The sequence below is a fragment of the Sciurus carolinensis genome, chromosome 2 (assembly GCF_902686445.1).
Source record: "Sciurus carolinensis chromosome 2, mSciCar1.2, whole genome shotgun sequence".
Lineage (NCBI taxonomy): Eukaryota > Metazoa > Chordata > Mammalia > Rodentia > Sciuridae > Sciurus > Sciurus carolinensis.
The window spans coordinates 8,172,491-8,188,732 of record NC_062214.1 but is presented as its reverse complement, the minus strand read 5'-3'; the positions used below and the strand labels follow the sequence as shown (position 1 = coordinate 8,188,732).

At 48.2% G+C, this 16,242-nt stretch overlaps 1 protein-coding gene across 7 annotated transcripts in view; it reads right to left on the bottom strand.

Moving 5' to 3' along the window:
• Positions 1-1,353: 1,353 nt before the first annotated feature.
• The window catches only part of Znf217 (zinc finger protein 217), a 35,767-nt gene continuing 20,878 nt past the window's right edge, over positions 1,354-16,242 (bottom strand). For 6 of the 7 annotated variants that reach the window (XM_047541355.1, XM_047541357.1, XM_047541358.1 and 3 more), the window contains 5 exons: positions 12,009-13,759; positions 8,699-8,815; positions 6,473-8,005; positions 4,986-5,118; positions 1,354-3,445 (listed from right to left, as the gene is read on the bottom strand). In XM_047541355.1, coding sequence (XP_047397311.1) covers positions 5,009-5,118; positions 6,473-8,005; positions 8,699-8,815; positions 12,009-13,395 — 3,147 coding nt within the window. In that variant the 5' untranslated portion in view covers positions 13,396-13,759 and the 3' untranslated portion in view covers positions 1,354-3,445; positions 4,986-5,008. The remainder of the gene's footprint in view (positions 3,446-4,985; positions 5,119-6,472; positions 8,006-8,698; positions 8,816-12,008; positions 13,760-16,242) is intronic. The other variant, XM_047541360.1, reaches the window with a different exon arrangement.

The window sequence follows — 16,242 nt, the reverse complement described above, 5'->3', positions numbered from 1 at the left end:
TATATACCTATATTCTTAAAAAGAAACAATGGAAGGAAAAACCCAAAACTCATTTTAAAGAATGTTTAAGCTGGGCACAGTGGTTCACATCTTAATCCCAGCAACTCAGGAGACCGAGGCTGGAGGATCACAAGTTAGAGGCCAGCCTCAGGAATTTATCGAGACTGCCTCAAAAAAAAAAAAAAAAAAAAAAAAGAGCTGTGGATGTGGCTCAGTGGTAGATCGCTGTCGGGTTTAATCCCCAATATTTTAAAAAAAGTAATTATTAATGGATAGCAGGCAGAGAACATAGTAAGAGGACAAAAAAGCTCAAAACATGCCTGATTGACCTTGAAGCCATATGAGTGTTTTTCATAACAATGAAATTACATTTGGGAGAAGAGCCCGGCAGCACCCAACAATGGGAACCTGGAGCCCTACGGTCGCCCAGCCGCCAGCACAGCCCTGCGGGCAACTCAGGGCACCGCCATCCTGACGTCCTGACTGTGGAGCCAGAGTGGCCGGCAGAGCCAGATCCCTGGAGAACGTGACTGCAGGGGTCCACTCACAGCTCCCGACTCCGAGAGTCCCAGGTAACCTGAGTGTCCCTGTCCAGCCATTTCCCAGTGATGACGTCGGAAGTGTGGGGGGGACCGTTTGAAACCCACTGCCACAGACAGACAGAGAACTACCAAGGAATTAAAACCTCACGCAGCGACCTCGGTGGTGACGACACTGCACCGTGTGCGCTGCCCACAGGCTGAGTCAGGCGAGTCACTTCACACCATTGGCAAGCCAGGTTTTCAAGTTACCAAATTCAAAATCAGAGTAAAAACTGAAATTTTTAAAATTGGTAATAATTCACTGAGGTTTTGTGGTCTTTCTTTTTTTTTCTTTAAAAAAAAAACATTATTTCCACCAGGTGCACACCTGTAAACCTGGTTACTCAGGAGGCTGAGGTAGTACGGTCGTGGCAAGAATGGTCGTGGCAATTTGGCGAGATCCTGTCTCAACACAGAAAACACAGAATTGGGGGGGATCACAACAGGAGCGCACAAGCATCCAGGTATCCCCGAAAGGCGGGGCTGCAGAGGTGGTGGCGGGAAGCCACTGCCCACACAGTGAGATGGAGAGTCCTCCTCCTACAGACTCCGACCGGACTATCATAGGGATGAAATTAAATCAAGTCTGAGATTTGCTTTAAAATACTACAGGGTGGGGGCTGGAGAGCAGCAAAACATGGGACCAGAACACAGAGATTTAATACACTAATCTGAAACTGTGAGTTTAAAGCTACATTTGTCAGACATTAAATAACACAAACTGGGAACCAGGAACAAATAAAGACCAAAAACCAAAATTGCAAAACACCAAATCTATATTTACATCCACATATAATAACATAACTTTAAGCTGAAATATATCATAAATAAAACAAGTAATGTCTACTGTTTGACAACTTAAGTATCAACAATTAAAATAAATCAAATGGAATGAAATAAATACATAAACAAAAATCCAACGAATTGTACCTCTATTATATGTACTGTTGTCTCAAAGGAAAAAACACATACAAAACCAGTAGTATCCCAATAGTTAATACTGATGGACAAAAAACATATTTTGAAGTACAAAGGGCTGTGAAAAAAAAAAATTGATATTTTTATGCATTCAGAAATGTAGTTGGAAAAGAGATCTGAAAGCCCCCAAAATTTCAGCATAACATAAACTGACTTGTTTTCGAATAGATTTGGTGATTTTTTTTTAAATACAGGTTTAAATTTCAGCCCGCTATTATCACATTCCCCCCTTTTAAGATTTACATTTACAGTCACAGCAAGCTTTCTGTAACACTCACTGAATTAGGCAAAGACGGAATCAATCATCTTGCAAATGTGTTAATCTTCAAAAATAGGCTATAAAAAGTGCAAAACTATGAAAACAAAATCTAGATTTATGTACATATGGCTCAGCTTGTGAACAGGAAAACAGGTAATAGTGTCCACTTTCCTGATCCGAAGCACTTTGCTGCAATGCCAGCAGACTGGTCTCAGATTGAGTCTCCCTGAACATGGGAGTTAAGACTTCTACCAAGGATGCCTCGTGTTGCATAATGGGGGGAAAAAAAAAAAATCAGGATTCTTTGAGCACTTTACCCTTGTGTTCTACAGAGAGGAGCAGGGCAAGAAAAATTAGCAGTGCAAATTTATTTTTGAAACAGTTTCTTAATAAAACATTTTGTGGTTACTAAGCCCATGAGCTGCTAATAAACTCAGCCACGGACAGCACATTAAAGGAACACAAAGTTAAAACATCTAGTGAGCCAGCTGCCGTCTGTCCCCTCTAAAACCCGAACTGCTCGTGCACCAAGAGAAACATGGCAGCTGCAAAACCCAGAGTGGGAAGGCTGCTGGGGTCCAGGCACAGACTCCCAGGAGGCGGGCCCCCAGCTCCGCCCACACAACAGTGTGGTCGATTAACTTCCCCATGTCCCTGCTTAACCAAATGCCAGACATGAAGACTTCCAAATACAAACCTAAAACGTTCTCAAAAACCTTTCATTCCCTTTAAAATTGCTTCCTGGTATTTGCAAGTTAGCTCTTTTATATACTAATTTAGGCAAATACCCCCTCAAAAACTGAATCCCCCCGCAAAATGATAATGATAGAAAACAAACCAAAATCACTCCACATAGAGTTTGGTATGTCTACTCAAAATCTAGATGCACTAGAGGAAGGGCTTCTCCGCAGACGCACACCCGAAGGGCCCCACACAGCACCCCAGTGAGGGCTGCAGCTGGGAAGGAGACCGAGTCTCCCCCAGGGGACATGCTGGCAACATCTGCAATAAGAGGGGGCCGAGTTCAGAGTGGCTGACGACCCTGCAGCACGCTTTCAGAGGGTCAACATGTCCACTAACAGCTGTGTTGACAATAGACTGCAGAGGATTCAACATAATACAAGTCATTGAGAATTTTTTTAAAAAACAAACATTTTAAATGAGCACAAACGGCAGAAACTGCTCCACGTGTTGAGCTCCATTAGAGAAAAGGAACACACAGTACTTAAACAAGCGGTTTACAACAGATATGTACAGTTTACCTGAGGTGCAAGCATTATATACTTTCCCCTACCCACCCACCCCAGCCCAAATGATTTCTTTTCAGCAGCGCTCAAGTATGCAAAAACTCCACTTATTTGGTCAATTCTAAAAAAATATTATTCAGGGACAAAATAGAGATTTCCAGTCCCCACTGTGTACAGTTCAACTGTTCCAACTAGTTTTTATTGCTATTTGGTACAAAAGTTAACAGAACAACTTTACAAACTGTAGTGTTCCTTACATGTTCTTTACATGTTCTATGTACAGTACAATCACAGCTTATTTCAGTAGCTTTCACCACTCGCCTTCTCGAAGATGAACTCAAATTGAATTTCACGGAGAGTACAAACATACCCAGCAAGACCTAAGGGAAAAAAGGTTAAAGTGATTAACAAAAAAAGTCTAAAAAAATACATGTTTTAATTATACTAAATGAACAAATGGCATCTAGAAATGCAATGTGCTCCATTTAAAGTTCAAATTCTGCAGAATACCAGAATACCCAGCAGATAATGCTGCACTACTTAGGAGATTCAAAATTCAAAGCTTACACAGTAAGAAAGAAAAGCATACGGAATGGTCCAGGAATATTTAACAAAACAAAAGTTTAGAATAAGCTCCCTCTGTGAAAAAGAGGGCATCAGACACTTGACGAGTTTGTGCAGCCGGCGTCTATCAAGGTACCACTGCCCCTCCAGGCCATGGGCCAGAAACTGAGCCAAGGAGCTCCCAGCAAGCTAAGCTAGTTCAGGGGACACACTCTCTAACTGGCACCCTGCTCTACCTGCTGAGTCTCCTGGACGCAGCCTGGTTCCCGTGAGGACACCATTTCACACTCACTCTGCCCACACCACCTCGAGCGAGAACACGGTTACACAAGGCTGGCGTGGCCCTGGGAGAACCTCGCGTCTGTGTCCTGGGAAAAACCTGCCCTGGACCTTAAACACCTCCTCGTGGTCGTATCCTACTGTCTAGGAGGCGCTGGGTGAGAGACTGCTCCATGCGTCATGGCGAGGGTTTATGGAACAAGTTCCTGAGTGAAAACGGACTTGTCCAGGGTCCCCAGTCTTATCATTCAGGTGGAGTGTGAAAGGGGCCCTAAGGTAATCCTTATACAGATATCCTGCCCTCTGTCCAACCCCAAATAAGCGCGCACTTGTACTTCTCAAGTCTCGTGCAGCTACTTCACACTTGGATACTTTTGGCATGCAAACCCAACATCAAAATAACTTGCTTATTCCTGTCCTAATTAATACCTCTCTCCTAATAGATAAGAATTTGAGAAGGCTCTGAATAAACTATTCACCTCAAATGCTGGGCACAAGTTTGGGTCCGTGCCCACCTGGGACCCAAACCAGACTTCCAGACACACATGGGTAGGGGGACCTCCGGCAAGTTACAGGATCCAAGTCCCAGTCTCCTCAGCACTAGAGGAGCACCTCCTGACCCTGAATCCAACACTCTGTTCTCTGTCTGCAGGCTGTGCAGTCTGTCACAGCTACCTAACTTTGTTGCTGGAGAAAAGGAGCAGCCATGAAGAGTAAGGGAACAAATGTGCATAGCTGTATTCCAATAAAGCTTTATTCACAAAAAGACCAGATGGGGAGCCAGTTTGCTACTCCTGCTGTCCAAGGTTTAAATGACTAGTGATTGTGAAACACGTCACTCAATACCAGCACAAAGGAAACACTCAGGAAGTTCAGGGGTCATGATGACTCTTTTACTATTGCCCCCACTGAAATCCAAACCCTGAGCACTGTCACCTGAATTTTAAAACATCTAAAAACAAAAAATCAAAATTACAATTAAAAGCAATTTTATTTTGTAATATCGGACAAACTAGATGAATTTATTTTCAATTAATAAAATAAATACCTTATATTTAATGTAAAACACAGGCTCACCTTTTTTCCCAAAAAATAGGAAATCAAGTTTTTTTGTCATTTGGTCGAAAATGTGCATTCCCAATGAAATTCTCATAGTTTCTCTTTTGCAGCATGCTGTTAGATAAGTGTTGATACGACACAGGCCTTTTCCCTGGTAAAATAGAAAGTGTAAAGGGGCATTTAGTGTCAAGTTCAAATAACTGGGTAAGATGTCTACCACAGCTTTGCTTTATGCCATGACAAACAGAAGTCGTGTACCTGTTTGCAGAGTTACCGTGGACTGTTTGAGAACATTAGCACAAAATTTTAAGTCACTAAAGATCTAGCTTCTGGGTTGTCATTAGTAAGAATTTTTAAAAACCAAAAGATAGTGGCATCAAAAAATATTTTAAATCTATGTATCATGAGCCAAGACTGTAGAAGAGGAAGAAATGAAAAGCCCATTCAGAATAGGATCTGACTTTTCTCATCAGGATATTTTGATACATGTCCATTCTAAACACTGTTGGGGTGGAGAAAGTAGACACTTTTAATCAAAAGGCAGCAAAAATTACTAATTCATCACAACTTCAATAAAATCCACTGGAGTGTGTGGAAACAATTGTTTTTTAATTCCCTATCCCTACCAGACCAATCAGCATCAAGTTATCCTTGATAGAGAGTTGTCGCTGCATAGAATCCTTAATCTGAAACTAATAGGAGCTGAAAGGTTTGAAAGGAACCTGTCTCTCTAAGGCAGTACAAACCAGGGCTTGCAGCCGGTCCCATACCCACCTTAACCAAGCTTGCCAGGCAGGACAGCCAGGGATGCTCTACCAACCTTTCCACACGCCAGATATGTGCTACACTCTATATAAGGATGCCAGGAGTAAACAACTCCATGGAAAAACTCAAAAATAATAAGATAAACTATGTACGCATAGGGAAAATAGGTCTTTAAAACCCACTTAATAACAAACACCAGACAGGCAGTACAGTTCTAGACGTTCTAACATCGCAACCTGAGAAAGAGGACCAGCAGTTCCCTCCTTCTCTCCTGACAGGCTCAGGGGCCTCCTGCGGTACTTCCTGAGGACCCCATCCAGCTACATGTAGAGGGAGGTGGCAGGCCTGCATGCATTCTCCTGCAAAGGTGGGAAGTAGCCCCCAATCCCTCGGCAGGCTGGGTGCAGGGCTAAGCGTGCCACGAAGGCGCACAGGAGAAAGGGGCGATGTGATGAGGGGATGGGCTTAACTGGCCCCTGGAAGGAAAGGAAGGGATCGGACCAGTGGCTCTCAGCCATTGTTTTCAGGAACCATTCCACAAAGAGAAAAACTAAAGTGCAACTGGAATCTCGGGAACAAGATTTAATCCTGTACAGTGCGGTTGTGGAGGACCACAAGCCGTTGCGTAAGGTTTCTGTGTACACCCGCAAGGCCCCTCTGCCCCCTAAGCGGTCACACGGGCCAGCCACCAGCCCCCCGCCCCCCGGGCTTAGGGGACCGAGACAGGGCGCGGCCGGTACCTTCGAGCGCAGGGCCGGCTGCCGGGTGCCCGGCGGGCGCGCATGCGTACAGCGGTCCCGCGCCGCTGAAGGGCTTCTGCACCGTCAACACGGCGGGCGCCTCCGCCTCCGCAGAGCCCAGGAACCTGGGCTTGGGCGGCAGCACCGGCGGCGGGCAGACGCACTCCTGCGCCAGCAGCGAGGTGATGCTCCTGACCACGTGGTACTTGGGCACCTCGAAGCCCCTTCTGCAATTGGGCGCCGGCTGCTCGGCGTCGAGCGCGGCAGCGCCGGACTTGAGCCTCTTGGGGAGCGGCTCGCCGAAGTCTGCGCCCGCGCTGCGGCTGCATAAGTAGTCCCGGGCCGCGGGCGCCCACGGGCCTTCGGCCTTCGCGGGGTGCTCCGCGGCGCCCAGGCCGTTGCTGCTGCCCAGGCCGGGCTGCGGCGGCGCCGCCGGGAGGGCCTTGGCCTTGCCTTCGGGTCTCCTCGTCTTCTCCGCGGCCGCAGCGGGGGAGGTGCTGGGCTTGGAGAACACCTCGGGCTGCGGCTGCCGGGCGGAGCCCGGGCCCCCACCGCCCTGCTGCGGCCTGAGCGACTTGAGGTTGCTGGGCGCCAGGGCGCCGGGGTCCGGCCCGGCGGCGGCCGCGGCCTTGCGCGCTTTCTCCGGGGGCAGCGCCTTGGGCTGCGCCTGGACGGCCGCCCGCGGCTTAGGCTTGTGCAGACTGGGCAGCGGCAGCACGTCCTTCCCCAGCAGCGCGGGCGGGCAGCCGGTGCGCCGGCTCCGCAGCAGGGACCTGCTCCTGCAGTTCTTGTGGACGTCGGGGTTGTACTTGTGCTCCAGGCGCTGGTGCATCATCAGAACCTCGGGGTAGAAGGTCTTGAAGGTACAAAACGGGCAGGTGATGCTGGGGATCAGACTCTTACTCAGAGAAATGGCCGGGCAACTGTGCAGGGCCCCAAGGGACAGGTTTAAAGGTTTCTCCTGACAGTCCACGCCCGCCGGGTACTTGCCCTCGGCTGGGCTCTCCGCCTTCTTGTCCCTGTGGCCCACCGCCACCGCCGGCGCTGCGATGCCCTCCGCCGGGGGCGCCGGGGGCGCCGCGGCCGCCTCCGACTTACAGACGAGGTGATCGGCCTGAGGTTCAAGCGCTGGTCTCTTTTTTAACGTGTCCACGTGAGCAGGGGTGGGATTTCTGCTCCCTCTATCAGCGCCGTCATCAGCTGCATTTTTACTGGAATCCTGAGTGTCTATGTGTGCTGGTGAGAGGACAACGCTGCCCAGAACATTCTGAAAGACAGGCGTCTCCTTAAGTTGCTTTGCAGGTGGACTGCCTTTAGCATCTTTGGCACCATCAAACAATCTCTTCAAATTTTTGGTCTGCGCACTGTCGGCCGCTAATTGTGTATCTTGGGTCTCCTGACTTTTACCCTCATTCTTGGCTTCTGCAGCAACATCAAGCTGCTTATCCTTGTGGTGTCTCTCCAAGTGATACCTCAGCGACGTCTTCTGGGCTGCAGCATAGTCACAGAATTCACATTTGTATGGTTTTTCACCTAAAAAGAGAAGTGCCACAATATGATGAGTTTATGAGAACGGTCAAAATTGAACTTTAGAAACTAGAAGAACCTATTAGACAGGTGGTGGGGCTCTCTCCCTGCTCTACCTACTGATCTGGGCTAGGACGGCTCAAGAGCTCTGTTCTGCCACCCTTACTACACTGAAAGTTCAAAAGTGAATGCCTGTCTTTACCTCACCTAGTTGAAAGCTTGCCGTTCGTTAATTTACCCTCTTCATAGCCCCATGGATATGACTAGCACACTCTTCCCGCTAAGAAAATGGGACACAGGAAGGCTAAATAACTCGCCAAGCTTGCACAGCTGGCAAGTGGACAAGAGATTCAAATCCACACTGCCTCCTAAGCCACTGTTACGGAGGCTTCCTAAACCGGAGACTACTGAATCGATGTTCAGTTGGTTCTAAATCTTAAAAAGTCTTAAGATGGGGCATTTAAAAATAGTTTTAAATAAGATAGGATTCAGTAGTAGTAAACTAAATAAACCAACTTCAAAAGAGGAACAAGCGTTCCGGGTACCGTGACGCTAACAGAATAAAAACGCTGGCTGCCATCGGCAGGCTGCCGTTTGGCACTCTAAGTTACCCAAGGCTCTACCCAGCATCCGGACCACAACAGACGTGCATCACAATTCTTTCAACTAATACATGCGTTAGAAAACAAAGTCCTTTACCTGTATGCGTTCTGAGATGAATATTGAGGTAATAATTTGAACGGAAAAACTTTCCACAATAACTACACTCTCTCGAGGATGCAAGATGCTTTACTTTTCCTCCATCATCATTTTTATCTTAAAGCAGAAACAAAAATATTCATGTGAGAAGAGAGCTGAAGCACATGGATTAGGCATGTTGACTTGGAATATACTCGATACAAACATTTTTGGAAGGCATGAATGAATTTTTATATTAGTGCAGGAATAGAAACAAAAAGGCTAAAAACCACACCAGACGCTGCTGTGAAGCTGAGGTTCAGAAGTTGTGACGTGTGCTTTGTTTGGGGGACAGCAGAGTGCACTACTGAAGATCCGGGTCTTTGCCGTAACAATGATCATTAAGTGATTTTAATGCACTCAGCTGCAGGGGCGGCTTCCCACTCCCTCCACAGGGGAGCACAGGACCTGGCGGGCACTGACAGAGCCTGTACCCCCTGGCCAGAGTGATAACCACCTCCTTCAGAACTTAGGAGACCGAGCCAATATAAATCATCAATTCTCCCATCCACAGGAAGAAAAGTAGGTGTTTGAGATTAACCAAGTAACCACTAGAGGGTAGCAAGCACAATCTAATATTCAACAGCAAAGAAAGTTTGGCATTGGGCAAACACCTAAGAAAGTTTGTCAAAACTTAGCAGAAGTTTTGGAAAGCCAAGTATATTGTCCACAAGTATTTACATGGGCAAACAATATCTGACAAGTCAAAATCTGTCCCCAAATGACAAGGTGCTAACTTTGGTCTTTGCAACCAGTATATCCAATGTGTGAGTCCTGAGGGACTCTAAATTACAGGATGATGAGCGGCACGCACACCAGCCCTCCCTCCAGACAGCAGGATGTGCAAGAGTTAAAACACCCTCCACGTGCATAATTTAATTCTAAATAAATATTCCCTGTGGTAGATCATGTTACATACATAATGTTAATAATGACAACAAATTTTGGTCATGTCTTAAAATTTGGCATAATTAGGGCTGGAGGCAGAGCTCAGTGGCAGAGCTTCCCAAAAATGCATGAAGGACTGGGTTCCAACCTCAGCAAGACAAGAATAACAACAAAAAAACCAGCATTAACTAAACTGGCCATTTGCTGTCTGAAACTGCTATGTCCATTGAGTGTCCTTCTTCCTGCTCCTCCCTCAGTTTGCATTCTAGATTGCTTACAGCCAACTAATTCTGACTCACAGACCTTGATGAGTCTTCATGTAAGACCGAACAGTACAATATCCACTATACCTACACCTAGAGTCTCATTTGGACAGTGTCTCCACCCACAAGGCAGAGACTACCCCCTGACCTGAAAAGGCACCAGGAAGACTTTAAAAATTTATCACTGACTTTGCTTTCTGACCTTCTTAAAAGCAAACCTAAAGAAAGTTGGGTTGATAATACAGTAAGATAAACCTGTACTAGAAAGCCACCTAATCACATCAATTTAGGAAAATCAATTCCCTACATATGGAACACCAGCTTGCTTTCTTATATCACATTCAATGAGCTGGGTTTCTAGCTGGGTTTGCACCTGTTGAAATTCCTGCTCCCAACTCTGCCACAGACTGTGGTACGCTGCATCATAAAGGCCTTTATTTTAGAACAAAGTTGTGAAGTCCGGACATTTCCTGACTCCTGCCTTTTAGCATCACACTTCACTGTGCTGCTGTTTAAAGCAGAGTCAACTTTTTACTGACAGGCTGCTGAAATTACCCTTAGGAGGTAAGACAATTCAGCAAACAGGGTAATGGGAACAGCAGGCCATGAGCCATGCAGTGGCAGAGCCACACTGGACGCCAAGCTGCAGCACTGTCATCTGTGGCTGGGTCTTGCTCCAACTTTTCCTCACCACCTACTAGTGACCGGCACTCCCTTTCTCCCAGGTCTCAAGCACTAACCTAACACCAGCAGGGACCACCCAGCAGAAAAGAGGCCTGTGGTCAAAACCTTTCCATGATGTCACGAAGATACTGCTGTTTTCTAGATGTGTGGAACTGCATGTGTGCTGGGCTCCCTATGTCCCAGTAAGCTCGAAATACTAAATATCCAATGATAAAACTATGGCTCCTGGGTTACCTATCAAATGACCAGAAAGAGAAGTGGGCACTGGCTTAAAAGTAGGTGGGAGGGTCTGCCACACTGTTTGAGCAGAGTTTCCCAGGGAGAAGGCATCTGCTCTCACCAAAGATCACTTTTTTGTAAAAGACACTGTTTCTCATTATTCACTTGTCAATTACATCCTACACATTGGATGTTTTAAAAATGTTTTAAGCAGCAGAATCCTTTACTCAAACAAGTATTTAGCTAGGACAGGTGACACATGCCTGTGACTCAGGAGGCTAATTCAGGAGGACTGCAAATTCGAGGCCAGCCACTTGATAGGCTGAGACAGGATTACAAGTTTGAGGTCAACCTTGGTAACTTAGCAAGACCCTGTCTCAAAATAAAAAGGGCTGGGGATATAGCTCAGAGGTAGAGTGCCCCTGGATTCAATCCCCAATGCTGAATAAAAAAAAAAAAAAAGTCACACCTGTCTACGTATAGGTGTGTACAGATAATACATGCACACTGTATACACACACATTACACATGCCTTCATTTTGCACACACACCCCTTTCATGTGCTCACATTCCCTTATCCCTGATCTTGTGGACAAACCACCTCAGATACTGAGGTACCTGTTGATGGACCCCAATGACTCTCCTAGCAGTCCCATCCTAGCTCTGGCTGAGTCGTCCCCGGGCATTTTGTGACCACTAGAAACCCACTGGCGTAGAGATGGCAACTGGGAATGACAGGTACACTTGGCTTCCGGGTCAGGTCAGGAATGCCGGACACCCTGGTGAAGGCCAGGCTGCCCACTCTGGACTGTTACATCCTGGGCCGCACTGCTCTGGCGCGCAGCCGTCCTGTGCACTGCAGGATGTCCAGCAGCATCCCTGGCCTCCACCCACTGGGTACCAGCACCCACTGCACCCTGCCGGGCTGGGACAACCAGAAATGTCTCCAGATGCTGCCAGATGTCAACCGACTGGGACAAGATCACCCCTGCCAAGAACCACTGCTGCAGCCTGAGGCACAAGGTATAAGACAGTGTCCCTTGTGGGCAGAACTTACGGGGCGAGGAGAAGCCTGACAGGCCTGCCACCTCAACTACTATCATGGAAACAGGACTGAGGGCTGCGGTGAAGTGGTGCTGCAAGGGTCCCACACGCCTGGTGGGAACCCGCTGCGAGCCCTCCCACCAGTGTCCTCCAGGCACAGCGGATCCGCTTACCCAAGTGCAGCCCTTCCGGGAGCCCGTCCTCAGACCCGTCTTCAGAGCCACCTTCTCGGTCCACAGCCCCGCCGTCATCCAGAGCGGTGGTGAGGTCCGGGGAGCAGGTCCCGGGCTGCCTTCCGTCCACAGCCATGGTGGGCGACTCGGCGTCTGCCCTCCTGTCCCGCTTGTGCACACGCGAATGCAGGACCAGCTGGTGGTAGGTCCTGAAGGCCCGGCCGCACTCAGAGCAGTGCGTGGGCTTCTCTTTGTTGCCACACACCTTGGGATCCACGTCCACAGAGGGCACCTCACCGTTGGTGTGTCTGGGCTTCTCCTTGTCTTGCGAGAGCCCTGTGCAACTGCTTTTGCTTGTTTTGGACTTTCCAGAACCTTCTGGTTTACTCCCACTCCAAATTTCTCCAAGTTCTTCTTTCTCCGAACACGAGTCGTCATTGTCTGTGCTTCCCTCTTGCCCCGACTCCTTCACTTCTTCTTGGGCAACGGCAACCTTCCCTTTGGTGGCCAGCTGCCATGCCTGGTAGGTGGTGAAGGGATCGAGCTGAGGTATACACCTTACAGGCCTCCTCCCAGACTCAGGGTGAGATCTGGGTCTCAAGTTCAAGAACTGCAGAAACTCCTCCCTCGGAGACGGCATTCCCTCCTGCCCAGCATCGGTCTGTGCGTTGCTGGTACTGGAAGCAGTTTCTTTGGTGTGCACCTTACTGTGCTCAATTAGATTTTCTTTGTTTGGAAATAGGAAGCCACAGACCATGCAGATCTTGTAAGGAGAGGAGATGTTCCCGGCCGCGTGCACCTGGACAACCTCGTTGATGGTGACAGGGCTCTCCAGGCCCTGCTGCAGCTTGTTCCTGGCGCCCGCCTTGCCATTGTGCGTCCGCATGTGATTTTTGAGGAACCACGGCTCCTTGAATCTTCTCCCGCACATGCTGCACCCGTAAGTGAAAGAGTCCTTGTGTTTCTTCATGTGGATCTCAACATCAAAAGCGACCCTAAATGTCTGCCCACACACTTCACAGCTGAACTCTTCATTTTCTTTGCAGCTCGTGTCCTTTGGCGGTTCCGTTCGCACTTGACTTTTATCTAAAGGACTGAGATACTCTGCTTCCACGCGCAGAACTGTTGGCTCACAGAGGGTAGGTCGGTGTTGCGTTAAGACGTGTTTATTAAGGTCATCTGAATGTGTGAAGGTCTGACTGCAGAACATGCAGTCCAAGGACGTATATCCTTCTATCTGGATGATATTTTTTTCTTGAGAAGCTCTGAAAGGTACAGCGGTGGTCCCTTTGATTGACAAGGCATCACCCACCTCCCCCTGGGTGCCGAGAGTACTGCTGATGACTTCTGGTCCATCCATGTACACCAGCAGGGACTGCGTCGGCATGTTCCCTGTCGTGCTAGGACTGTACGCAGGAAGACTCAAAGTTCCGCTGGGGATTTCTAGAGTTGGAATAAGGCCACTTACAAGACACCTCCAGCAGCCCGGGCTTCAAAACTAGAGCAAATATGTACCACAAAGTTCAACACAAACTGTATATTCCTCTACCTTCTTATCTTCGGAAGTTTGTAGGAAGCTCAGAGACAGAGACTGTCACTGGCTCTTTGCACAAACAAGGCACAGACTGCCTGATGGTGTGATCCACACACAAATCAGCACCAAGCGTTAGTCCTCCTGGTCTCCATTGAGTGAGTGCTGCCACTGAGCAAGAGGCTGGTGCTGGCAGAATGGAGACAAGGGACTTCCAAACCTAGGAGGAAGCAAACAGAAGCGGTTAGTTGCCCCTGAAGCACAGACTGCAGAGGTTAGCACACAGCTCCTCCAGGAGGCAGAGATGGCCCGAGCGTAACTGCCTCCCTTCAGCTCACTCACGCATCCTGTGCCACCCGCTGGGTAACCCGCCATCAGCCCGTCCCTGGTGGGCACACTAGCACATGCTGCTCAGCTAAGGAGCTCTGAAGACACAGTGCTTCACTCATCTGATCTGAAAGGTCGAGGGTTAGGGCGGAAATGTTCAGTTCAGCCGAATCCATTTTAAAGGTCACTAAAATGCACACGACTTCTACAATCTGAAAACCATTAAGAGGTCGTGAAAAATCAGATGACAAAACTGACCCACTTCAGGCAAAATCTTCAAAGCCAGTCCCCAAACTGTCTCACACAACCAGACTACCAGCAAGAACAAGAAATGCTCAAAGGACACCCCACGATGACACAGGTCAAACCAGAAGCATGGGAGTCCTCGCTGCGGACCCCGGACGCCTCGGACGCTCACTCTTGGCCAACAGTTCTTGGATGGATTTTCTAACCCTCAACCCACTGTCCACATCCCAGTTGCTTTCAACCACTTTGTGCCCTCAAGGAGCATGGGGCAGGGCTGCCCAGTCCAAACAACAAACCAGGCAAGGCGCAAAGCTGCCCACCCGACGGCCATGACCTCTACGATGAAACCCACATGGCCGTCAGTCGCTCAGTCTCCCATCAGAAAACGGATGCTCACGGGTGTCAGTCTTCTTGCTCACTTCAGGCTGGCCAGGTGGGAAAGGTTACTTTACTTGGCTCTGCAGACTCTGATTTGGAGGCTAATTTTCACTCTTGGAGGAGAATTAACCCCTAAAGCCACCCTCAGGGCACAGAGAGGACTTGTTTTTAGTCCCTTCTACTTTAAAACTTCAGCCATTTAGTCCCACCCAAGAAAACAAGAGACACGCAGACTGCTCCCGCCAGCCAATGCAAAACAAAATACACCACCGTGCTCAGCTGCCCAGGGCTCTTCCTCCTCTTCACACTCAGGAAAAAAAACAAACCCAACCCCAACCCCGAATCTTTGGTTTTGAATCAACTACAGCTTCTTTCCTACAGAGGACTCCAGACCAAAGAGGAGGGTGGAGAAAGAATACCAGTATTTTATCTTCATTTCCTTCAGTTCTTTGTTGCAGTCACAATGGAGGCTGGTTACCTGCCTTGTGATGTAAGAGAACACGGCAGACACCTGAGTTCTAGTCTGGCTTAAGGCTGTCACCGCCACAGACCTGGCTTCTCGCCTCTGTTTAACATGGCGGCTTAGACTGCAGGCCGGCCCTGGAGCCCTGTGGTTCTGGAGAGCAGCACTCAGGAGGGCTCTCAATGGCTGTGAAGCTCCAAGGTGGGCTGACAGCCGGGTTCTAGGCAGCCACCGACTCCCGAGCGCTGACTGGGGGCCAAGGCCCAAGCAGTACTTCAACTGAAGAACCGAGGAGCAGATTCTAAAGCAGCAATTATCTCACCCTGACTGTTCTCACTGGCCCACAGCTAGGAGAAATAAACAACGCCTGGGTTCTAAGAAAGCCACAGGATTAATTTCAATTTGAATAGATTGTCACTTACTTGAGGTCTTTCCTACTCTTAAAGGCTAAAATGCCCTCTTTAAAAAAAATGAAAGTGCCCATAGGAAGTAGTGGAGCTTTTATTACTATTAGTAGCGTCCTTACTTGGCAAAATCAAAGTCATCCCATGTCAGACATCAACTTTCTTTTAAAGAAACTTGACTGGGCTGGGGGTGCAAGTATCAGGCCCTGGAATTGACCGTCAGCATCACAAAAAAATAAAAATAGAAAAAGTTTTGGGTTTTTTTTTTTTTTTTTTTTTTTTGCTAATCCCTTTAAATCTAAAAATTTGGGGAAACCCCACTATCTAAAGACGTCCTTTCCCAAAAAAGACCTCAGCCCTATAATCAACTCGTACATCAGAAATGTGACGTTGGTATCCCTTTTTCCCATCCAGGGTAACAGCTTAACTCAGCTACTGTAAATAACATCTTGGAAAGAAGGTTGGGCACCATTTTTATCTGTGAAATTTTTCACATGTCTGGGGCCTAGGGAGGTCAGCATAGCTCTCTAGGACAGGACCTTCTAAGATACTTCCCTGGAGTGAAGGCCTGGAAAAGCAGCACAGTCAGAGAGACTAAGAGAGAGCTCCAGTCTCACAGAGGGAGAGATGGAGAGGGCACGGTGGGTCCCAGGAAGCTTCCAGGGCAGGTTCTGATGGCCATGAATTCTGCCCAGTTGTCCTACAGGAGAGCACCCTGGAGTTACCTGAGAGGCTCTCCCTCCAAAACCTTTCTCTGACTCTGAAATCATCCTGTCAGGAGTTGGATCTGGTGTTACACACCTCTAATCCCACTACTGAGAAGGCTGATAAAGGAGAATTCCAAGTTTGAGGTCAGCCTAGGCGATTTATAGCAAGACTCCATCT